This window comes from Canis aureus, chromosome 35 (genome assembly GCF_053574225.1).
Source record: "Canis aureus isolate CA01 chromosome 35, VMU_Caureus_v.1.0, whole genome shotgun sequence".
In the NCBI taxonomy this organism is placed as follows: Eukaryota; Metazoa; Chordata; class Mammalia; order Carnivora; family Canidae; genus Canis; species Canis aureus.
Genome location: NC_135645.1, coordinates 6,537,525 through 6,562,541, shown reverse-complemented (window position 1 = coordinate 6,562,541; position 25,017 = coordinate 6,537,525). Strand labels below are relative to the sequence as shown.

The window sequence follows — 25,017 nt, the reverse complement described above, 5'->3', positions numbered from 1 at the left end:
GCTGATTGTATATGAGGAGAAATATTTTGTGCAACTCCTGGGAAGTGCCCTTAAAGGGTAGGATGTGCCCTTTACTCCCTCATCTCCCCTTCCTAATGGCTGAAATGAAGTTATGATGACAGAGACAAGTTATTCTAAAAGTCACTTCCTCTGATACTATCCAGCTTTTTGTGCCCAGAACATCCCATTTATTTTCCCATTAAGATCTTCCCTTTTCTCCTAGTACCCTAATTTCTCTTCAGCAGCCACAGAATTGTTTATTTAGCATATAGTATAATATCGGAATCAATAAACTACATCCCAGAGAAGACAAAATGACAGAGAATGTTCCTCCATAAGTTCTTTCATGTTAAAAGACTTGTAACAATTTTGTCACACCCAGAATAATGTACCAGGTTAAAAACAGTATTTGCTGCTATCTTGATATTTAATTCAAACAAACCTCTTCCTCATTGCTTAAGATAAAACTGTCTGGTTTGTGGTAAGATTATCATTACTTGTTGACGCAAAAAACTAAAAAGAACCAGCACCAATATATAGAGAAAAGATGGTATGTAAAGTTCCTATTCTCAAACTGTGAGAGCACTTCCCAACTCTTAGCCTAAGACCCCCTATTTGAAATCTTAGACCAGGCACCTAAGCAGAACTAAAAATCCATGAAAATTACTCCCTTCATTAGCACTAAATAGATTATACTAAAAATTAAAAATCATCTTCTAGCTAATGTGTCATTTTGACTAGCATAATACTGAGTCATTTTACTGTATATAAAAGTACATCTTAATTCTACATTAGTAGAAAATCAATGGTTGATAATGTATGAAAATTATAACTTACATGCATTACAAATACTAAGTAAATCAAAAAGAAATGCAGCCTGTTAAGAAATGAATTGTGAGGTACTAGTCAAATTTCAAATAGATGCATACTGTCCTTCAGCAATGCTATTACAATTAAATTCAAACTCACTTACCTACTGTGTCTACCCCTTTTCTGCCAGCACGACCAACCATCTGCTTATAAGTAAGAATATCTAGAGGTTGACCACCGAAAATAGGAGTCCGAATAATTACACGACGTGCTGGTAGGTTCACCCCTGATGAAAGAGTAGAAGTTGCTGCCAAAACCCGAATCTGACCTTGACGGAAGGCTCCTTCAATGATATCCCTCTCCTCAAAAGTAAGACCTAACAAAAGGAAGTTACAATAACATACGTTTACTAATGAATATGTGAATTAATGAATATAGCAAAAATACTGTACTTGATCACTGTCAATCTACTATAAGCATATCTATTATAAGCCTCTAAAGATTTGTTCAAGCTATTGTTAGGACTATAAACAAAGAAGTCACCATGATCTATCTTTTTAAGAGTATAATCTGCCAATCTCTTATCTCATCTTCTAGACTAGGGGGTGACAAACGTTTTCTTAAATATTTTAGGCTTTGCTGGACAGATAGACTCTACTGCAACTATCAACCCTACCACTATCACATGAAAGCAGCCACAGGCATGATTGTGTTCCAGTACAACTTTATTCACAAAAATAGATGGTGTGCTGGATTTGACCAACAGATTGTAGTTTGCGGACTCCTGCTCTAGACGATTAAGTCACTGAGGGTAGAGACATACCTTATGCATCACACTGTCATCAGGGCCTATCCAACAGAGTGGTCAGGCAGTTCTGACACAAATAAATGCTGAAGAATAATTACATGAGTAAATGAGGAATAGCATATAGAATATATACTTTTCTGGCTTATTTTTATTTTATTTAAAAAATCAAAAGATCAAAAGGACTGAGGCTCTAGTTTGTAATTTAAGTGACAGGTCATCTTATTAGTATGGATCATAAGTTATACACCATATAAATATTCTTCTGTATGCTTGTATGTGTATACATACATATACTTATATTTTAAAATGTATTCATTGGGATCCCTGGGTGGCGCAGCGGTTTGGCGCCTGCCTTTGGCCCGGGGCGCGATCTTGGAGACCCAGGATCAAATCCCACATCGGGCTCCCTGCATGGAGCCTGCTTCTCTCTCTGCCTGTGTCTCTGCCTCTCTGTCTCTCTCTGTGTGACTATCATGAGTAAATAAATAAAATCTTTAAAAAACAATGTATTCATGTATACATAATAAAAATTTTAAATAAATTGAAAAGGTCAAATTCCTAATTTTAGAAACTATATTTTTTTTCTTTTCCAATTTTTATTTAAATCCTAGTTAGTTAACATATAGTATAATATTGGTTTCAAGCGCAGAATTTAGTGATTTATCACCCACATACAACATGCAGTGGTCATCATAACAAGCGCCCTCCTTAATGCCTATCACTCATCCAGCCCATCCCCACCCACCTCCATCCATCAACCTCCCTCCATCAACACTGTTGGTTCTCCATGTTTAATTAAGTCTCTTATGGTTTGCTTCCCTCTCTTTTTTTTTCCTTTCCCTATGTTCATCTGTTTTCCTTCTTAAATTCCACATATCAGTGATATCAAATAGTATTTGTCTTTCTCTATCTTATTTCGCTTAACATAATACACTCTAGCTCCAACTACATCATTGCAAGTGGTGAGATTTCATTATTTTTTATGGCTAAGTAATATTCCATTGTATATATACCATAACTTCTTGATCTTTTCATCAGTTGATTGACATCTGCATCTCTATCAACAATGCAAGAAGGTTCCCCTTCCTATGCATCCTCACCAACATCTGTTGTTTCCTGTGTTGTTAATTTTAGCCATTCTGATAGGTGTGACGTGGTATCTCACTGTGGTTTTCATTTGCATTTCCCTGATGTTGAGTGATGTTGAGCACCTTTTCAGGCGTCTGCTGGCCATCATCTGTATGCCTTCTCTGGAAAAATATCTATTCATGTCTTCTGTCCATTTCTTTACTATATTATTTGTTTTATTAGGTGTTAAGTCCTTTAGATTTTGGATACTAACCTCTTATCAGATATGTAATTTGCAAATATCTTCTACCATTCCAAGTTGCCTTTTAGTTTTGTTGATTGTTTCCTTCACTGTGCAGAAGCTTTTTATTTTGATGAAGTCCCAAAATTCATTTTTGCTTTTGTTTCCCTTGCCTCCAGAGACATGCCTAGTAAGAAGTTGCTATGGCCGAGATCAAAGAGGTTACTACCTATGTTCTTCCCTAGGATTTTGATGGCATTCTGTCTCACGTTTAGGTCTTTCAACTGTTTTGAGTTTATTTTTGTGTATGGTGCAAGAAAGTGATCCAGTAGAAACTATATATTCTTAATCATATCCCCAGCACATATGATCATGGACAGACCACTCTCCAAAAGAAGTTATCTAATTCAGTAACTACATAATCCTTGTAATTTTGACAATCAAATGATTTTTAAGCATTTTTAGCCTTCTCAAAATACAATTTGACAACTTCTAAAATTAATTTTTTATATATTTGATATATTTGTAAGTATATTTCAATACCCTGTAAGATAAAAAGAAAGTAGCATAGAATTACAGTAGCAAGTACCTGTCTAACCTAAATTTTAAGGAAACAAAGTATAGAAAGGTAACAATTTTAGGGTTCACTTCCTCAGTTGTACAAAAAAAAGGCTTCATCTAGTATACATATACTATACAGTTAAGTAAACCAAATGTGTTTTACTCTTATTTAATCTTAATCACACGCTTCTTAAAATGAAATTGAAGAGCATGAAGGGTGGTTGAGAAGATATTAAATGCACACAAATATAAAAATGAAATTATGAAGATGTCTGGAGGGGGCTTCTTAATAACAGATTATAAATATGGATACCTGCATGATGAAATGCTACTCCCCATGGTATAGTTTTTTGTAATACAGAGTCCAGTCCCGAAGGTGAACGTTTTAACTGATCCATCACTTCTAGGAGACCCTTTTGTTCCAATACCACCGGAGGAAGTTCAGATGATCTTACCAATCCTGTCACCAAAAAAATAACAGCACTATTTACCTCTGCCTGGACCTCTTTAAGTGCTATCTGCCTTAGTCATAATAGAGCTAAATATTAAGGCAATGGTTCTAAAACTACTATATATAATAATTAGCAGGACATCTTTTAAAAATATTTATGCCTGACTCTCATTCCTAGACATTATGGTGCAATAGGATGCAACCTGGACATAAGGAATTTTAAAATCTCCCCAGATGATTCTAACGTGCACCAAAGTTTAGGAAGACTCTGTTATGGTGAGACCAAACCCACAAGAGGGGATCAAAGGATACAGCTGAGGAAAGAGATTACAAATACTACTACTCAGAGCCTAAAAATCAAAATCCTTACTCAAAGTGTGTCCCACCAAGCAGCAGTGTCAGAACCACCTAGGAGCCTATTTCTTTATGACAGTTTTTCTAGCCCCCCTGCCATCCATGTGGTAATTAATTGCCCATTCATTACCTTCTGTTTTTGCCTCTCTGTGTAAACTGCCCCTCTAGTAAGAATTCAACTTTTTTAGATGCAAGAATTATGTTTTCTTTAAGGAATTCCCCAAACTCAGATTTTTGAACTAGTAAGCTTCTCATCAGATATATTTTTAAGAGATCTTATATATTTTTAAAAATACTTTAGGTAAACTTTTTAAAAAATTTTAAGGACCCACAGAGTTACCAATGTTTTATTATGCTAAGGACAATTTAAAATTTTTTAAAACCTCCATTTATCATTTATTTCAAAAGAAAAGTCATTTTAAAAAAAGTCATTTTAACATAAAAAAATTTGTAGGAATAATTTCAGAATTTATACTTCAGCTTTACAAAAAATGCACTGTCTTGTCTCTATTTTTCTGGTGAAAATTTCATCATAGCCCAGGATCCAGTCCAAGAACTAGGATTTGGGAACCCTTGCTATAAATCAGAATAACAGAATCTCTAACAAAGAAGATAAAAATAATGTTTCTGGTTATTAAAGGAATTTAACATATTATAGTACAATGTAAGGAATATAAATGGCACAGTATAGAAAACATCAATTAGGAGGGAAATAAAAAAGGTATTATAATGTTGGACTAGAACCTATTAAATATAAACCTCAAGCAAAGTTTATTTATTGGAGCTAAGCTTGGGGTATCTATCACTTGTCCTCAGGATTCCAGTAGCATAATGAAGTCATAAAATATTATTCCTTTTACCAGAACTGGTTGGTTTCTGTCTTCCCAACATTTATCTGGGACCCAAGGGACTGTAGACTAGCAAAAGTTGTGAGGGAACAGTGCTCATCCTAGAATCGGTAAAATATAAACTAACAGTTACAGCCATACACTACATCACTACTCAGCAATAAAAAACAAATTGATAAATATAACAACTTGGGTGAATCTTAAAAATACCAGGCTGAAAGAAGCCAAACATACAACATGTGTACATACTATATGATTTCATTTATATGAAATTCTTAGAAAAGGCACAACTAATCTAGAGTAACAGAAAACAGGTCAGTTGACCTGGGGCTCAGAATATAGAGATCGATAGCTAAAGAGCAAAGATCACATTTTAGAGTGATAGAAATGTTTTGTATGTTCATTATAGTGGGGGTTAAACAAGTGTACACAAATTACACACTTCAAATGGGTACATTTTACTATACATAAATTAAACCTCAATAAATGTGTTTATATACATACACATGTATATGTGTGTGATTTTTTTTTTAAGATTTTATTTATTTATTCATGAGAGACACAGAGAGTGAGAGAGAGGCAGAGACACAGGCAGAGGCAGAAGCAGGCTCCATGCAGGGAGCCCGACGTGGGACTCGATCCCGCATCTCCAGGATCACACCCTGGGCCGAAGGTGGTGCTAAACTGCTGAGCCACCCGGGCTGCCCTATGTATGTGATTCTTTTTCAGAGTTTGGAAATACAAAGAGAGATACATCCAATTTCTTCAGGAAAATGTATATGTGAAGCTTTATATACAATTTAGAGGCTTCAAAGATTAATCTCTCAAAAGCCCATCGATCCTAGATGAAGAATCTTAGTATGTACCTGTATAAATGCAGCATATTAGAAATCTTTTTTTTGTTTTTTAAAGATTTCACTTATTTATTCATGAGAGACAGAGAGAGAGAGAGAAGCAGAGACATAGGCAGAGGGAGAAGCAAGTTCTGATCCCTGGTTCTGGGGATCACACCCTGAGACAAAGGCAGACTCAATTGCTGAGCCACCCAGGTATCCCAGTATTTTAAAAATCTTCAGGTTAGCCTGAGTGTATGTATACACTGTCTATAATGAGAATAAAAAGAGAATTAGTCACAAAACCACAGTTTTGTAAAGGAGTGTCCAGTGGGCAGGTGGCACAATGATCAAAAAGAGCCATGCTTTATTTATGTAATCATTAACATCACTTTCAAGCAAATGTACTGAGTATAGAAGCTTTCATTTCCATCAGTAACTTACCCGTGGCTTGATGGTGTAGATTATAAAATTCACAGGCAATGATATCTGCCAACTTCTCACACCATTTCTTTGATGGACAGAAAATTAATACTGAATGGTTATCACAAATGGTCTCATAACATAAACTAACAACATGGTCCTCATCTCCCTAAAAAAGAAGGAGAAACAGTCACTCTACTGGTTCTTTTTTTTTTTTTTTAAGATTTTATTTATTTGACAGAGAGAGAGAGCACACAAGTAGGTGAAGTGGAAGGCAGAGGGAAAGGGAGAAGCAGACTCCCTGCTGAGCAAGGAGCCCTATGCGATGTGGTGCTCAACCCCAAGACCCTGAGATCATGACCTGAGCTGAAGGCAGATGCTCAACTGACTGTGCCACCCAGGTGCCCCCCTACTGGCCCTTTCAAAACATTTTCACATCAGTCACTCCTTTTGCTTCATGGGGAAGGTTTTTTCCTACCAAAAGGCATAATAAAAATCAGTTACAAAGTCAATAACAAAGAAAAAACGAGAAAAAAAGAAATAAACTTCCTTAAAATGCAAGGTGAAAAGGAAATATTTTCTATTCTCAACTAGTATTTATTGACTTCCATCCCTCAGCCAATGGGGATACAATGGTAAGCAAAAGAAAGTCAAGGTCCTATCTTTAAGGGGGTTAAGGTCTCACTAGAGAAACACACTAAAGTACAAAACAAATCAATGTAAAATACAATTATTAGAGGTACTATAAAAGAATTTTATGATGTGTCAAAGCCTCATACGTAACATCAACTTGACAGGAAAAACCAAAGAAAGGTTTCTCTGGAAAAATTAATCAGCTGAGATGTGAAGAAGAGGACGCATTATTTCTTTTTTTTTTTAATTTTTTAAATTTTTTAATATTTTTTTATTGGAGTTTGATTTATCAACATATAGCATAACACCCAGGGCTCATCCCGTCAAGTGTCCCCCTCAGTGCTCATCACCCAGTCACCCCCGCCCACTTCCCTTTCCACCACCCCTTGTTCGTTTCCCAGAGTTAGGGGTCTCAGGAGGCATTATTTCACTGAAAGGTAACTGGCAGACAGAGGAAAAACCTCAGGCGGAACAAAGCATATATAAATGCCCAGTGATAGTCCAGTGAGCTCTCAAAACTGGAAGAGGTGTTTAACTGGTTTAATTAATTCATCCATCCATTCATTCAATAAACAAACATTTACTATGTATCAGATATTGTCCCAGATACTGGGGATAAAGAATAAGAGTAGAAAAAAAAGCTCTGCCCTCAGAATGTTACTATGCTAGTAGGAAGGGATAGATAATAACAAAAACAAGTAAAACACAAAGAAATCTTTAAAAATAATAAAAAGAAAAAGAAAATGGAAAATAGGGGCCAGGAATGTGAGGACACTATAATTTAGATAAGGTGGCCAGGAAGGTCTCAGAAAAGGACTTTGAGTAAAGTTCCAAAGGTGAAAGATTAAACCATACTGATGCCTGGGGGGAAAGCATTCCAGAAAGAAAGAACCTGAAGTGGAAGATTCTTGGCATATTATGAAACAGCAAAGAAGCTGTGAAGGGAATGAGAAGGAAAGCAGTAGGTGAGGTCAGAGCACTAAGGGGGTGGGGACAGATCATGTAGGGTCTTATAGGCTACCAAAAAGAGGCTGGCTTTCAATCCAAATGCAACAAGGAACCATTTCAAGTGTGGGAAGATAATGGTTATGTGTTCTGATGTTCATGTTAAATAGATCACTAGCTCCTGATTTAAGCAAAGACTGAAAGGGAGAAGGTAGGAAGCAGAGAACTCAATTAAGAGACTATTTCAATACTCCAGGTAAGAACTGAAAGTGATACAAACAGGGTGGAGGCATAGACATAGCAACAGAAAAAGATTAACAGAAGAGTAAATCAATATGTTTACATATATATATGTAAAACATATATATATATGCATATATAACATATATATATCTCTCTACTGAGGTACCAAGGCACAGTATGGTGATATTTGGGGTACAGAGCAAAGCAATGGAATAAGATTCCATGCCAGACATACAGAGGCTACAAATGCCTATCTATGAGAGAACTGAAACACATGAATTTATTCCTGTTCCCAGCTCCAGCTGTTACCATATTCAGAGGCACAGCTCTACACAAAAGAGATGCCCCACTCCACAGATGAGTCAGTTTTTTAACATCAGCATTGAAGAATGAAACTTAAAAAATACTGTGAACTGAAATTTTTTAAGTGTATTTATGGGAGTGTGAGGGAATTTATCATTCATCAAGCACTTCCTAGATACCAGACAATTTTTTAAAACCATTCTTCATTCTTACAATAAGTATCACATCCCATTGTACAGATGAAGATAATATATTCAGACAGGTTTTGTGATTCAACTAACATTGGCCATATCAAGTATCCCTATTATATATCAGAGATAGCTCTGACTCCAAAAATGTTCTTCTCCTTTACTATATAGTATACCTACTACTTAACAAAGGTTAATTTTCCACATCAGTGTTTAGTGTAAACTAAGCCATAAGGAATCTTTTTCCAGTTAAAAAGAAAAATCTACAAAATTAGGTATTTTTTATTATTTATGTTATCTTTCAGTATACCTATTAGAAATGACAATCATTTAAATTGAAGGCACAACTACGTTTCTTTTCGCACCATCACCACCAATTATTTAAGATGAAACCATTACCTTAATATTAACAATCCTAATGGATACGTAAGGCATATTCAACTACTTTCCACCCCTAGTTTATGTAACTCAAAAAAAATATTAACTTGCTAGAAAATGCAATCAAATACAAAGTACTGGGAGTAGTGATGTAAAAATACCGACTTACCTTTACTTGCAGATTGGGCTGAAATTCCCTCACAAGTTTCATTGAAGAGTCATATATAGAATTTCCAATTTTTACGGACTCTAACAGTGGTACAGGACGAAAGTTGGTGTGGTAGAGTTCAGCATTCAACCAGGAAGCCACAATCTCCAAATTGGGAAGAGTAGCACTCATGCCAACGATCTGCACGGCATTAGATAGAGGACTGGCTAAATCTGCCTGGCTGTGAAAAACAAATGAAAATGATGTTCAAAGATATTTAGTATTAATTACAAATAGTGAGCTACCAATATTCTTGGTCATGTCCTTGGGAATATACACTCATACACTTTTAAGGTATACACTTAGAAGTAAGATTATTGGGTTATAGATCATCTTCAATTTTACTGACGTCAAGCTGTTTTCCAAAGAGATTGTACCAAAGTATCTCCATAATCCATAATGTGTTTTGTTGTTCCATATCTTGTTACCACTTAGTATTGCTAATCTTTTTAATGTCAGCCATTTTGGAGGGTGTATGGTACTATCTCTTTGAAGAAGTAGTTTACATTGCCTGGATTACTAATGGGATTAAGCATCATTTCATGTTTATGGACCATTTGGATACCATGTTATAAATGCCTGTTGAAGGTGCTTGCCAATTGATACTATGGGTTTTTTCTTCCTGATTTGTAGAATTATTTGAATGTTCCAGATAATAACTTTCCTCTTTCATTAATTTTTGCTCTTGTCTTTATTACTTCTTTCTTTCTACTTTCTGTGGCATTATTTTACTACTCTATGTTCTTGAGATGAATAATACATTGTCAGTCTCTCTTCTTCAGTAATATATGCATTTTATACTATTAATTCCCTTTCAAACCATACCTGCATTTCACAAGTTTTGTTACGAGATATACTTTCAATTCAAACTATCTTCCAATTTCTACTGCAATTACTTTTTTGACCCCAAAATGTAAAAATGTATTTCTCAATTCCCAGTGGACATTTTCTAGTTATGCCTCTCCTATATTTATTTCTAGTTTAATTCCATTTTTCAGAGACTATATTTTAAGTGACTTAAATCCTTTAAAATATATTGCTTTATGGCCCAGTGTGTAGTGAAGTTTTACTATGTTCAATGAAAAGAACATATATTCTGCTTCTATTTGATAATTCTCCTACGTACATCCATTAAGTCAAATTTGCTAGTTGCATCAATCATATTTTCTATATTGCTACTGATTTGGTATATAAACAATTATCTCCATGCTTTCACATATACTGAAAAAGATATGTTAAATCTCCCTAAAGCGAAATGTAAGAGCTTCCAGATTGAAAGAATCCATTGAGCAATCAGCATAATGAAGGAAAATAGAACACCAAGACACATCAGTGTGAAATTTCACAACACTGAGAAAGAAAAGGAGCCCCTAAAAACTCCGAGAGAATTAAAAAATTTTATATGGGTAAAGGATAAGCAAAGTGCTGGATTTCTCAATAGTAACAAGAGAATGAAGTAATGTCTTAAAAACTTTAAAGAAGAAAGATATAAAATCTTGACTTCTATATCTGAACAATATGAAATAATTATAAGACATTTCAGGCATGCAAACTTTCAAAAATTATGCATAATAGACTATATACTAAAATGAAGTGGAACTTCCTGGAAGATTTCACCACCAAAATGAGGAAGTAAATCAAGAAAAAAGCATACTATTCAAAAAAGGGGGACTCTGACTCAGGTAAAAAGCAATAGAAATGAATGATAATGATAAAGATCCTAAAATAAGTGCTGTGCAGCACATGCATGCAGTTCATGCACCTATCCCAATTAGAAAAACTCAGAAGGCTTTTAGAGAAATTTCAAGATCAATTTGGTAAAACAGCAAATGTGTTAGAACATACTGGATGGAGATTTACGTAAGTGGGATCAATCAGTGAAAAGGACATAAAAAAAATCAAGCCATCAAACAAAGACATTTATTAATTTCAGAGAAAACAAAAGCTATTCAGAAAGTAAAAGTAATCATAATATACTACATGGCTCAGCTGGCAAAGGCATTTTATAGTTATAACAGTATAACACTAAATATTGATCTGAACAAAGTCACGACATAACAGTATTTGAAGAAGCGATGATGGTGAGAGGACAAAGAGAGATTATGGAGTCAGGTGGGTAAGTAAAGTTGGATGAGTAAAGAATTTTAAAAAGAGCTAGACCTTCATCTTTCATAGTAAGTAATCAAATATGTGTAAAAGTAAAAACTCAAGTGGCTATATTCAGAGATAACACTGTAAATAAATTTTTTTAAAAGCTGTAAGAGTTTATTTATTTATTTATTTATTTATATTTTTTTGTAAGAGTTTAAAGTAGTTGCCTCTGGGAAGGGGGTGATGAAGAACTGCTATTTTTCAAAATTATCCTTGACTGCTGCAATAGAATGATGTATAATTGACAAAAACTCAATTTTTAAAATTTTATCATAAAAGTAGTGATCAGAAATTTTAAAATGTTTACAAAATCATCTAAAATCACTCTCAGCCTTAAGTGCTTCTTTCAGAACAAAAATGAACTGCTGTACATGCATTTGTTCTAAGTAAGTATTACTCTTCTTCTTTAATTCATATTTACTTTTCATATGCATTTTTGCTAAGGTTTTAACACAAGTTAGAATCTCAGGGACTCAGGAACTTATTTCAGGTACTCACCAAGATGCTGACTTGTGAGTAATATAGCAAATCTTAGTGAGCAAAAGTTCCAGCAGGTACCCTCGGTGAGAGTCTCCCAGCATATGCAATTCATCCACAACCACCATTCCTAAAGAGATTGTCCAGATACTAGGTTTTACAAAATTTCACAATTTCAAGAAATTTTTTTTTTAACTCAGTATCTTATATAGTAAGAAGCTATCATTACTACAATATATTGCAAGTGGTAGAAATTTCTAACCATAAAACAAGAATCAGATTTCACATAACAGACAATCCTTTTTCAAGACATTTCAGGCACCATACGTGGTCCTACTATAAGGTAGTCTGGATCTAAAAATCCATGATTAGCTAACTTAGAGGAAACTGCCTCTCATTAATATCTGAGTAATGGCAACCTTGTAGAAATATAGTACAATGAGATATCAAACACATCTATGATAGTTATTCAGTGTACTGACTTTTCTATGAGGGAAAAAGCCAGGGTAACCATACTGATCCTTTGCTTAGAAAAACAAAATCAAATCAACAAGAAAGAAATGATTTTAAGAGATGTTTTTGTTTGATGATGATAGGCTAGTGAGTCACCCTACGACAAAACAGGAGTATGTTTTGTATACCAGATTCCCCTTTCCACTACTTGGGAGACTCAAACTAGTCTGTGCACTTGGAATAGTGCCCAAGAATTACTGAAAATTTAATGCCAACCAATGTCTTCTTCAAACACAGTCATAAGATCATGGTTTTTACAGGCACTGGTATCCCCCCGACAAATCGTCCCCACCTAAATCAAGGTCTTTCAGACCTATATCCTAATGGCACATGATGCTCCTTTTCCTCATCAGTAAGCTCAAAATCATATGGCATGATAAGTTATTTCAGAGTTTATTCACCCAGTCATTCAAAAAAATTCTGTGCAGGTACTGTGCTAGGTATATTGAATATCACCCTTAATAAGATTTTATTGCAATCCTCAAGATATTTGAAATCCAACAGGGTCACAGGTAGTAAGAAAATTCTGATTTGAACTGATGAATGTGATTTCTCTAAGTTTTAGAGAGCAAAGCCATGTCTTACTAATCTTTGGTTTCATTCCCTACTCCTACCCTACCCAACTTTACCATTTAAGCCCACCAGATTCCAGTAAGTAGCTAACTGATATTCTTGCTGCTTCTGTTGTTGCTACAACCATTCTCTTCCTGTTGCTACCTCTACATAGACTTTCCTAAGTAGTAAAAAATAAATAAATAAAGCATTAAGATAGAAAATCTTCCTACAGTCTCAAACTCAAATGTCAGCTTCTATAGCTCCATACCATTTCCCTGATAAATGGTAACCTCCTAGGAAAGGCCAAATCTACATACTAGCACCAGAATATGATAACGAACACACAAACATACTAACTGCATGTGGCAGAACCAGCCCCAGCATTCTTCCCTCTATTCTTGGTAGTTTAGACAGAAAAGAAGCAATGAGAGATGACTTGAGGGCTCAAGGATATCCTCTGTGTTTTGTAAAGTGTAAACATATAGGGAAATAGTAACAGGAAGTAGGACATAAAACTTTTTTTAAAAATACAGAGTTCCTAACATTACAGATGCCAATTCTCAACGCATAAGTATATGACAGACACTAAGAAAAAAAAAATGGGACATATAGAAATTATAACAGCTCCACTCCATGAAAAAATAGCAACAGAAAATATCTGTTTGCTTCCTACTTTTCTTACCCAATAGATCCATCTTATTTTCCTCAATGAGGCGATTGATCAGACCATTGGCTCTCTCAATTGTGCAGACAGCAATATCCAAAGAAGAGAAATGCCCTGTTGGAGAGGTACTGCCCAAATAACCATCCACATTTATTCCTATTTCCTGAAACAGACTCTGAATTGAGTAAAAAGGAAAAATTTTGAAATTCATAAATTGTAGATTGGTTCTATCCCAGAACACAGACATAAGTTTCTAAAGATATTTATTAGATTACTGTTGGTTGTTCCTAGCAACCCTAAAAGGTAACCCTAAAAGAACCCCCTGGTTCTTTTTAGAATCATATACTAAAAATATGAAGTTTAGAACTGACAAAACTCAGGACAGAGATTTTCTGTTAAGACAGAGTCAAATACAAGTATGCCATTTTAACAATAGCACTAATAAAGCAGTTTCAAGAGTTATAGAAATTAAAATTGGAAAAAACTACCATAAACACTAAATTTTTAATCTAATAAACATGCAGGAAATTAGTTCCTTTTTCAAACACAAAAATAACACTTTAAGAAACAAATTTATATTTCATGAAAAAAATTTCTCATTATCCCCACAATTTTTTTTATACAGTGGAAGTTTTCATAAGTCAAATGCAGTGGGACCTTGATTTTAATTTTCCTTTTTTTTTTTTTTTTTTAGTTTAACTTGTAACTAACATACCTTCTCAATAAAAAGGATCCTTTCATCATTACTTTGGTCTAAGTTGAGAGGATGTTACCATGTAGGACCAGCTTTGTTGGCTATTTGGCCTCTGAAATAACTGTTAAAAAGATTTATAGAACCATAGAACTTTAGAGCTGTTCATTCAATAAAATGTTTCTGAGTGTTATTGAGTTAACCCAAAGTATTAGGGTTAAAATCCTCATTTTTACCAATGAAAATACTGAGGTCCAGGAGATTATGTGCCTGGTCTGAAGACATAGTTAATGGCAAAACTGGGACTAGAACCCAGATTTTTTTGGACTATCAGTACAATTGTTTTGCCATTCCAACACACTTTTTCACTGCAGAAATCACAATGGTAAATGTATTCTATTTAATGAAACACTGTATTTGTAAAAATGCTTTAAAAACCAGCGAGTATCACACAAATGAAAAATGTTATTATTCATCTTTGCAGAAAAATAGGCCATAGGCCTTAAGCTTTACCTAAGCACCAATGGATCTTATTCTTCCCTTAACTACTCCCAAATAGCCCTCACTTAGAATAGGATGTTTCCTTAAATACTCTCTCCTTTCCATGCTTACTCTAACCCTACTATTCAGTTAAAACGCTGATTCTTAATGTATATGTTTATATACTAATTGAAGTATTCTGTTTGCTTCCTAAGGAAAAGTTCATAAACTTTAACACAATTTTCAATTACTCGTTTGATTTGATGACTCTTTCTCCTTTACACGATAATAAAGTTTCCCTTCATAAATGGTCAACTTTTAAAGCTACTTCGGGATGCAAGAGAAGAAACTTTTGCTAACACAGCTGCCAATAATAGGTACTATCACAACAATGTTCTTAGTATGAAAACATTACCTGAAGATAGTATTTCTTCTCTTTAGCCACAGAGACAAAGGGCAAAATAAACAAAGCTTTCTTCCGCATTTCTAAAACCCGCTTCAACATAAGTAATTCAGCAACGAGAGTCTTCCCAGCACTTGTAGGAGCTAAAACATGTTATTCCACAAGGTTACCACAAGAAGTAATATTTGACACACTGCATTAATAAATGTTTTAAACTATATCCAGTAACCACAGAGCCTTCAAGTAACCTATCATTAAGGCCCCTACTAGCATCTGAAAACTTTATTCACTTAAACGCCCGACTTCAAACCAGCGCTATAGATAGCCTCCCACTGAAAACAGAGAATAAACAAATCCTTTCATGAACAATAAATAATGAATACTAAGTCCCTAGCTTGTATCTAACAATTAAATACTGAATGTTTAAAAGCCCTGCTTTGAGGAAGGAGATAAACAAGCTTAATATATTGTGGTAGGAACTATGATAAAAGTTGAGGCAGAGGAGCTATAACGTAGTTTATGGAAAGGAAACACAATTTACAAGAAGGGAAGGGGAAGGAATGCCAAGCAAAAGTATCAGCATGTGCAAAGGCCTGGAGGAAAGCCTGGTACATTCAAAGGCCAGTAATTTAGAAAGCTTGAAATAAAACCAGGGGGAGTTAAGAAATGTGAACATGTCACCTGAAAAAGAATTTTATAATTCCATGACATAAGGAGTTTAGAATTTAGCCTGAAAGCAGTGTAGAGTGACTAGTGAGTTTTATGAAAAGGAGTGGCAAGATCATATTTGTACTTCATAAAGACAACTCTGCGTGCAGGGGCAGAACAAAACCAGAGAGAAAATATAAACTATATATAAGGGACGCCTGGGTGGCTCAGTGGTTGAGCGTCTGCCTTTGGCTGAGGTTGTGATCCCGGGGTCCTGGGATCAAGTCCCACATTGGACTCCCCACAGGGAACCTGCTTTTCTCCCTCTGCCTGTGACTCTATGTCTCTCATGAATAAATAAATACAATCTTAAAAATTAAATAAATAAAATAGTTATAAGGCTGTTGCATAATCTAGAAGATATTGATATAACCCACAAGAAAAAAGGAGGGAATGATAATCTAGGCAGTGCACCTAAAAAGATATTTGTGTGGCTCAGTCAGTGAGGCCTCCAATTCTTGATGTCTGCTCAGGTAATGAGCTCTAGGTCGTGAGACTGAGCCCCCGTCAGACTCTACACTCAAAGAGGAATCTGCTTCTCTCTCCCTCTTCCTCTGCTCCTACCCCTGCTCCCAAGCATGTGCTCTTTCTCTCTCAAATGAAAAATCTTAAGAAAAAAAAAAAAAAAAAACAAGATATCTGGGATAATACACATTGGACTTAGTGAGTAATGTAAGCCGGTGACCAGAGGATGAATGGCGCTCAGGTTCTGGTTTAAGCAGTTGAAAAGGTCAGGCCATTCTACCACTGACACCAGTTAGCACCTACTATGTACTTTCTACATGCCAAGAACTGTTCTAAGCACTCTCCCATGCTTTCTATTAATACGCTCTCTATGAATTACCACAGGCAGCAAGTGTTACAGTTTTCAAACCCAAGCAATCTGACTTCACAGCCTGAACCCTTATACCTAAGGATAACTGTCTATTTGCTGAGCCATAACGAAAAATCTGGATGACTCACAACTTCAGAAAAAACTGATGAAAAGTGCATCTTATCAAAAGATAAGTTCCAAAGTCAGTACAGTAAAAAGGTTAAAAAGTATGAATTTTGTTAGAGTTGACCTCGAAAGCCTATAGAAGTCTTCTCTAAGGTAAATTATGGTTTCATGTATACAACCCTGTATAAGCAGGTCAATGTATAAATATATAACGTAGAATGTTCAAATATTGTAAAGCACAACTAAGATCAATTGGAAGAAGAGCAGATTTCTATCTCCCTTGCAACTTCATCCTGGGACATGTCTGTTGAGAGGAATGGCAAGCAGAACAGCTCTCTTTAAATTGTGTTTGGGCAGCGGTTTAGCCCTGCCTTCGGCCCAGGGTGTGGTCCTGAAGACCTGGGATCGAGTCCCACGTCGGGCTCCCTGCATGGAGCCTGCTTCTCCCCCTGCCTGTGTCTGCTTCTCTCTCTTTCTCTGTCTCTCATGAATAAGTAAAATAAATAAAATAATAAATTTCGTTTTTGCTCCTCACTCCCACCAATATAATGGAATTTTGCATAATCTTAACATGCATACGATGAGACTCTATTTTTCAGATTTTAAGACTTTCTCTAGTTATAAAGTACTGTTTCATCCGCTTTTTAAAACCACCTCCTAACTACTACCTTTTAAACTACTTAACTGGGATCCCTGGGTGGCGCAGCGGTTTGGCGCCTGCCTTTGGCCCAGGGCGCGATCCTGAAGATTCAGGATCGAATCCCACGTCGGGCTCCCGGTGCATGGAGCCTGCTTCTCCCTCTGCCTGTGTCTCTGCCTCTCTCTCTCTCACTGTGTGCCTATCATAAGTAAATAAAAAGTAAAAAAATAAAAAAATAAAAAAAATAAACTACTTAACTACCTCCAGAGTATCAATATTCATGCCTTTAAAAATAGTACAGAAATTAATCTGCACAAACTTGAATACCTGAATAGACCAAATTCTTTCCTTCCAGCACTTGTCCAAGCAAAAGGCACTCTGCCTGCCACTCAAACATCCTTTTTACGCCGTAACTGTGATACTTCTCCAGCACCGCTACGGGCAGTCCCCAGTTGGCCAACAGCAGCTGGTCTGTTCCATCGTCAGCAACCGTCTGCCTGCATTCCCCTTTCAGGAAAGGAAAAGGTAATTAATAGTTGAACCTGGCAGCCCGGGTGGCCCAGCGGTTTGGCGCCGCCTTCAGCCCGGGGTGTGATCCTGGAGACCCGGAATCGAGTCCCACGTCGGGCTCCCTGCATGGAGCTTGCTTCTCCCTCTGCCTGTGTCTCTGCCTCTGTGCGTGTGTGTATGTGTCTGTCATGAATAAATAAAATAATAAAATCTTAAAAAAAAAAAAAAACTAAAAAAGAAAATAGTTGAACCTAATTCTAATATAGGACTTCGGCGGTCAGTCTTCCACTGTATTCTGAAATACCTCCGTGTGGGGCCGAGGCCAGATAACGCAGATGGTGACATAAAGCACTTCCAATGGAGGGATCTGCAAGGAGCACCGGGCGCCATTAGGCGGGAGCCTCCCCGGCACACACACACAGGTGATGAGAGTTGGCCAACTAGGAAGTCGTCTCCGTAGAGCTCCAAAGACCCACACGACGCTTGAATAGCATCACCGGGCTGTCGCCCACTACGCACGTCCATAGCCTAACTTAGAGACCGGCCGCAGTAGGCCAGTCACAAGCCGGGAACGGGGGTAGACGCCCAGGGGGCTGTGCAATCACGCAAGCCGCGGACGGTAACCGCTAGCCCTGCGGCCCGCGGCCCCCGGAGGGCCCGGGAGTACCTGCAGCGGCGGCCAGCCGCCCGCGGTCCCCGCAGCGGCGTCCCAGGCCCGGGGGTGGGCTGAGCACCGGTCCGCGGGGGGCCAGGAGGCCGTCACTGCCGTCACCGCCGCTCCCAGACACGGAGTCCGAGCCTGAGGCTGAACGCCGCCGCTTCCCACTCCGGCGCGGAGGGTTCATCGCGAAGTCTTCTTGGCGATTCAGGGAAAGCGACAGCCGCAGCGTCCTCCCGCTCCGGAGCAACCCGGCCCCGCGGCAGGTGCGGCCGCCATCTTCCCGCCACGGCTTTCAAACTCCGGCCTCCCAGCCCACGCCGGAACCATAGAGCGCTCGGGGCTGAGAGTCCCCTGAGAACCATAGAGTCGTGGGGAAGGAGCGGCCCTCGCCGGCGTCTCGGACCTCCCGCCTGTCGCCTTGTTGGCAGGTGGGCCCGAGAGAGGGGCCGGGATGCGCCTAGAACGAGGGACGCGGACCGAGCCGGGGGGCGGACGGCTCTGTAGGTATGGCCCGAACTTGTCATCAGCCTGGCCTAAGCACCTTCTTTTTTGTCCATTTCTGGTTTGAATAGCAAGATTTGCTGACTCCATACAATGCGTTGCCCGTAATAGGTAGCTCAGGGATGTGACTCTTCTTAACGTATTGGTATTTAAAAAAAATATATATATATATATATTGCAGATTATGGTGCAAATCCCCACAGCACAAGTCTGGGAGATAGCATTTGGGAATTAATTCTGCGAAAAAACGAGGGTCTTCATTTTTAAAATGTTTTCGAATGGCAATGTTCTAAAAATTCCACAAGATGGAGACATTGCTCCGTGAAGGAAACATTTTTCCTCGTCCTCTTTTATGCGGTTTTCCTGCGTTCTTCGACCATTTATTGAGCACCTTCTGTGTACTGGCCATCAGGGTAGATGGAAGGGAAATGGCATGAAATGGGTCCTGCCCTCAAAGGGAAAGAATAGGGACGCCCGGGTGGCTCAGTGGTTGGCGCACCTGCCTTTGGCCCAGGGCGTGACCCCGGGGTCCCGGGATCGAGGCCCACGTCGGGCTCCCTGCATGGAGCCTGCTTCTCCCTCTGCCTGTGTCTCTGCCTCTCTCTGTGTGTCTCTCATGAATAAATAAATAAAATCTTTAATTTTTTTTTTAAAAAAAGAGAAAGAATATAGAGAAGGAGACACATTAATAATTTTAAATTGTACTAGTAGTGTTCAGGCAGAAATGAACACTGAGATCAAGGGAGAGTGAGGACTCCTAATTTACATTGTAGTCGTGCAAGAACTTTCTGAGATGCAGTACAGCATACAAGTCAAGAGTGCAAATCTGGAGCCAACAGGCCGGGTTTGAAGACTTAATAGCTGTATGATTTTGGGCAACTTGCTTAAGCCCTTTGTGCTTCCTTTCTTGTGTGTATATGATAGGCATAATATAGTAAACCACGTAGTTATTAATAATATTAATAATAACAGTGAGCCATGTGACTTACTAAATAAGTCATTATGTATAGAGTGCATTAGAACAGTGCCCTCCACATAATAATTACTATTGGAAGGAAGTGATATTTAAACGTTCTGATATTGCTTCCCATGTAAATCTTGCATCTTAAGGGAAAATAAACTAAAAAAAAAATCTCACAGATCTCACACTATTTTTTTTTATGATAGTCACAGAGAGAAAGAGGCAGAGACATAGGCAGAGGGAGAAGCAGGCTCCATGCAGGGAGCCTGACGTGGGATTCGATCCCGGGTCTCCAGGATCGCACCCTGGGCCAAAGGCAGGCGCCAAAGCGCTGCTCCACCCAGGGATCCCTCACACTATTTTTATTAGGTGAACTATGATCAAATGAGGAACATAATTAGGAATAAAATGTAAGGAATAGTTACTGTCATCCCAGTAAGAAGTCTAGAGAATATTTTCAAATTTACAGTTTATTTCAAACATGCAACATCTGTTTCTAATTAAAAAAAAAAAACTCAGAAAAGTAGAGAAAAGAAAGCTACTTTTCCAAAATATTTTAAAATTTTGTTATGGTAACAGATATTGTAATAATCAATGCTACTATGCCAGAAGTATTCCCCATCTTTTAATTGTGTCTGAGCTTGTGTTCCTTGGGATTTTATTTTTATTTGTAATTCTTCAAGATCTGAGTTAAAATCTTCCAGAGGGGATGCCTGGCTGACATAGTTGGTGGAACATGTGACTCTTGATCTCCCAGTCATGAGTTTGAGCCCCACTGTGTTTACTTAAAAATAAGGGTTTATTTAAAATAAATAAATAAAGTCTTCCAGAAAAAAAAATATTTGCACATATTTCTGCCAGTTACCTGGGAGACGTACCAATTCTGGGCCACTTTAATCTCTGAGTTGATGTTTTGTAAAGATAAAGAAGTAGTAAAATGACCTGAGACACTCAGAGCCATATTTGGATGGGCTTCCAGCCTTATCACTTCAATCTGCAGACCAGATATTTCTCTGCTTTACTTACTAAGGGTGCTGCCCTTCTTGAGTTTTGGTTTTTTATAGTTTTTTTTTAAAGATTTTATTTATTTATTCATAGAGACACTGAGAGAGAGAGAGAGAGACAGAGAGAGACAGAGAGAGACAGAGAGAGAGGCAGAGACACAGGCAGAGGGAGAAGAGGCAGAGGGAGAAGCAGGCTCCATGCAGGAAGCCCAACATGGGACTCGATTCCAGGACTCCAGGATCACACCCTGGGCTGAAGGTGGTGCTAAACCGCTGAGCCATCCAGGGCTGCCCGCTTTTTATAGTTTAGATCTTACCTCTCACCTGTTAGGAGTCCCAGACTCCTATCCCCCAGAATACATAATCCATTAAAGTCCGCACTCTAGACTACCAGGGATCCGAAGATATCACTATGGTAAACTTTGGTTCCAGTGCTTCACTTACTCTTTTACAATGTTTAATTATTTGATTGACATTTCTGCCCTACAAGGAATTCTTTGATTTTACCAGTCTAGTCATGAATTTTTTAAGTATATTTTTTACATAACATCCAGCATTTTAAGAAAAGTGTGCTGTACTAGAAGTGGTTTCTTGTTCAGTCTAATATTGCTGCAAACAGAAGCAAAGGAAACTCAAATAACAATAGATGTACATTCAAATTTGTCGCTGGATTATTTTAATATGTTTGCACAGATAATAGTGATTTTTTTCCATTGAAATTGCAGAGGTTATACAGAAAAATAAAATTTATGGAAACTACATTTGTCAATTGACTAAAACAAAATCATCTACCCAAACTAAATAAATTCTATGCTTCTCACATAAATGGAGGTAATTTGAAAAAAAGAAAAAGAAAAAAAGAAAAAGAAATAACTAGAAAATATACAAGCTCAGAAATGAGATGTAAATGGTGCTAATTGGAGCTAATGTGCTCAGAATAAAGGAGATACTAATTAAGAGGATTTTCTGTTTGAAGTTCGGTGGTTCTAAACTGAACAAGTTCAGTGGCTACACATTAGAATATCCTGGAAAACTTTAAAACTACTGTCCTACACCTAGAAATTCTGATGTAATTGGTCTGGGATAGGCCCTAGGCACTGGTAGGTCTTAAAACTCCCCAAGTGTTCCTAAAATGTTGCTGGAATTGAGAACCTTTGGTTATCCAAGGGGTGCTGCAGACTTTGAATTCAGTGGCTTCAATTAGAAAGTTTTAATAAAAGGCTTAAATCAATAAGAAACTCTGGAAAAGACCTACTTCTCCACAGTGTCCCAAAGAACTAGTCGAAATAGCTTGCTATGGATGGGGATGGAAGCAAAATTGAAATAACCTCAAAGGTCTAGGTTAACACATGAGAAAGCCAACTTAAAGGTGGTAAAACTAAATTGTGAATACCTGAGACAAAATTACTAGGATATGTAAGAACACAAACCTGTAACTTCCAAATTTATATATAGGCGATGCTCCCACTCCTCTCATGGCAATACTGTTGCTGGCTTGTGTAGTAAACACCAAGTGGGGGATCCCTGGGTGGCGCAGCGGTTTAGCGCCTGCCTTTGGCCCAGGGCGCGATCCTGGAGATCCGGGATCGAATCCCACGTCAGGCTCCCAGTGCATGGAGCCTGCTTCTCCCTCTGCCTTGTGTCTCTGCCTCTCTCTCTCTCTCTCTCTCTCTCTCTCTCACTGTGTGCCTATCATAAATAAATAAAAAAAAAAAAAATTAAAAAAAAAAAAAAAAAAACACCAAGTGGACGCTATGAGGAAGAGTTGGACAAGCAGTAAAACTGGAAATTCTAAGGAAGTGATTTTTGGAGTAGAAATAGTATTTGATTAGACAGGGAAATGGGTGAGTGATCTGCTGGAGAAAAGTTATCAAAAGAAGCCTGGTGAAACAATATCCTGATTGGTTTGGTAGGGATGGGGGCAGGGAGTCAGGTCACACCCAAGCAAGAACTCCAGGTCTGCCATCTCAGTCTTGGAGTGTACAGTTTTTAAATCAGCCCATGTAGATTCTCAGGACTTCCCTAGTTGCTACTTTGTTTTTTCTTTCATACCCTCAACCCTACTCCTGTTCTTATTTAAATGAAATCTTTGCCAAATCAACAGCAGCAAATAGGAAAGATGAGTGTAGATTGACTTATGACCAACTGCTCTGGTGTAGGGGAGAGGATGCAGGCCTCACAGGGGTGAATTTCTTCTCCTGTCTTCTTTTTGCATTTCCCCATGGCCTCTTTCCCTAATTCTCTCTCCTCATTTTTACTGTATTTGCTTTTCTCCTCTTCCCTTTCTTTTTTTTTTAATTTTTCCCTCTTCCCTTTCTGTTTACATTAAATCACTATGAAAGTAGTATACACCTGTGCATAATACAATGTAAAATTTATTTTTAATAAACTGAGAATCCTCCATGGAAAGACTTCTATGATAAAGGGGACCTTACACTTCCCTGTAGTTCTTAGGTTAATAAAATGGCTATTAAAATGATTCATAGGTGTACTTACGTGTATTTTTTATTATATATTATACAATATTTTAAGCATGAATTGTTAAATAAATATATTTCTGATTCCATCTCATTCTTTCCCAAAGTGGGACCAATTTACAAAGATCACATCTACACTGCATATTTTGATGGTGTGCACATCCTGGATTATATCGATGGCAACTGGAAAGGACAAAGACACACAGATATTCCTCTCCTGTATCACCTCACCTGCAAGGGCAAAGCAAGGGTGGGTTTTTTTTGGTTTGTGTCATGAGTCTCTCATTTTCTGCCAGACTCAGAACATGATGGAAAATCTCTGAAGGATATGACTTGGATTGGACCATTTTCTAAGGCAAGTGACATATTGTCGAGGTGGAGATGTTTTAGTTCAGGCTGCTATAACAAAATACAGAGATAACAGAAATTTTTTTTCCCACAGTTCTGGATACTGGAAGTCCAAGGCCAGAGTACCAGCATGTTTGGGTTCTGATGAGAGTCTCTTCTGGATGACAGAGTGCTAATTTCTTGTATCCTCACATAGCAGAAAGTAAGAGGGGGGGGGGAGGGAGAGAGAAACGCTCTGGGCCCCCCTTTTTAAAGGCATTCATCCCATTCATGACAGTTCCATCCTCATGATCTAATTTCCTCCCAAAGGCCCACACCCCCACCTCCAAATACCATCACATTGAAGGTTAGGATTTCAACATATGAGTTTGGAGTGGACACATTCAGTCTATAACAGAAAATAACATGTCCCATATTCAATATGAAAATGATATAGCTCAGCCCAACACAGCAGGCCAGCAGCTAAACTGCCCTGAAGTCCAGTTCGCCAAGCTAGAGGCACTATAGATAGAAGCTTTAGGTTTGAACCCCAGAACCAACATTTTCTAGCATCTTGACCTTAGGCAAAACTAAATTTTTTTCAACCTCAGTTTTTCCTTTTCTAAAATTGAATTCATAAAAATGTCTCTATCACAGCTTTTGGTAAGAATTATGTAACATATGAAGGTGCTTAGCATCACACTTGGCATGTAATAAGCATCCAATAATTGATAGATATCATTAATCTTCCTCTGAGGTATATTTAACATAGAAAAATCCTAGAATCAATGGGAAGTCTAGCTGTTTGAGACAAAGACAAGTTGCAATATTTTAAAGATTTTATTTATTAATTCATGAGAGACACACAGAGAGAGGCAGAGACACAGGCAGAGGGAGAAGCAGGCTCCCTGAAGGGAGCTTGACGTGGGACTTGATCTTGGAACCCTGGGATCACACCCTGAGCCAAAGGCAGATGCTCAACTGCTGAGCCACCCAGGCGTCCCAAGAATCACTGTTATTTTTGATGAGCAAGTTTTCTCAAATCTTGGATAGCTGAAT

At 37.7% G+C, this 25,017-nt stretch overlaps 2 protein-coding genes across 7 annotated transcripts in view; one reads left to right on the top strand and one right to left on the bottom strand.

The window, feature by feature from the left end:
• The window catches only part of POLQ (DNA polymerase theta), a 124,041-nt gene extending 105,049 nt beyond the window's left edge, over positions 1-18,992 (bottom strand). For all 6 annotated transcript variants that reach the window (XR_013372535.1, XM_077884440.1, XM_077884439.1 and 3 more), the window contains exons 1-9: positions 18,695-18,992; positions 17,845-18,024; positions 15,242-15,372; positions 13,674-13,830; positions 11,945-12,053; positions 9,257-9,476; positions 6,419-6,566; positions 3,802-3,948; positions 974-1,186 (exon numbers count right to left, since the gene is read on the bottom strand). Coding sequence is in view for 5 of the 6 variants with exons in the window: in XM_077884440.1 (XP_077740566.1) it covers positions 974-1,186; positions 3,802-3,948; positions 6,419-6,566; positions 9,257-9,476; positions 11,945-12,053; positions 13,674-13,830; positions 15,242-15,372; positions 17,845-18,024; positions 18,695-18,872 (1,483 nt within the window). In the remaining variant the exon portion in view is untranslated. The remainder of the gene's footprint in view (positions 1-973; positions 1,187-3,801; positions 3,949-6,418; positions 6,567-9,256; positions 9,477-11,944; positions 12,054-13,673; positions 13,831-15,241; positions 15,373-17,844; positions 18,025-18,694) is intronic.
• A 5,105-nt stretch (positions 18,993-24,097) lies between these two features.
• Positions 24,098-25,017, top strand: part of FBXO40 (F-box protein 40) — a 57,634-nt gene continuing 56,714 nt past the window's right edge. Inside the window, exon 1 of the mRNA XM_077884450.1 lies at positions 24,098-24,181. The gene's annotated coding sequence lies outside the window, so the exon portion shown is untranslated. The remainder of the gene's footprint in view (positions 24,182-25,017) is intronic.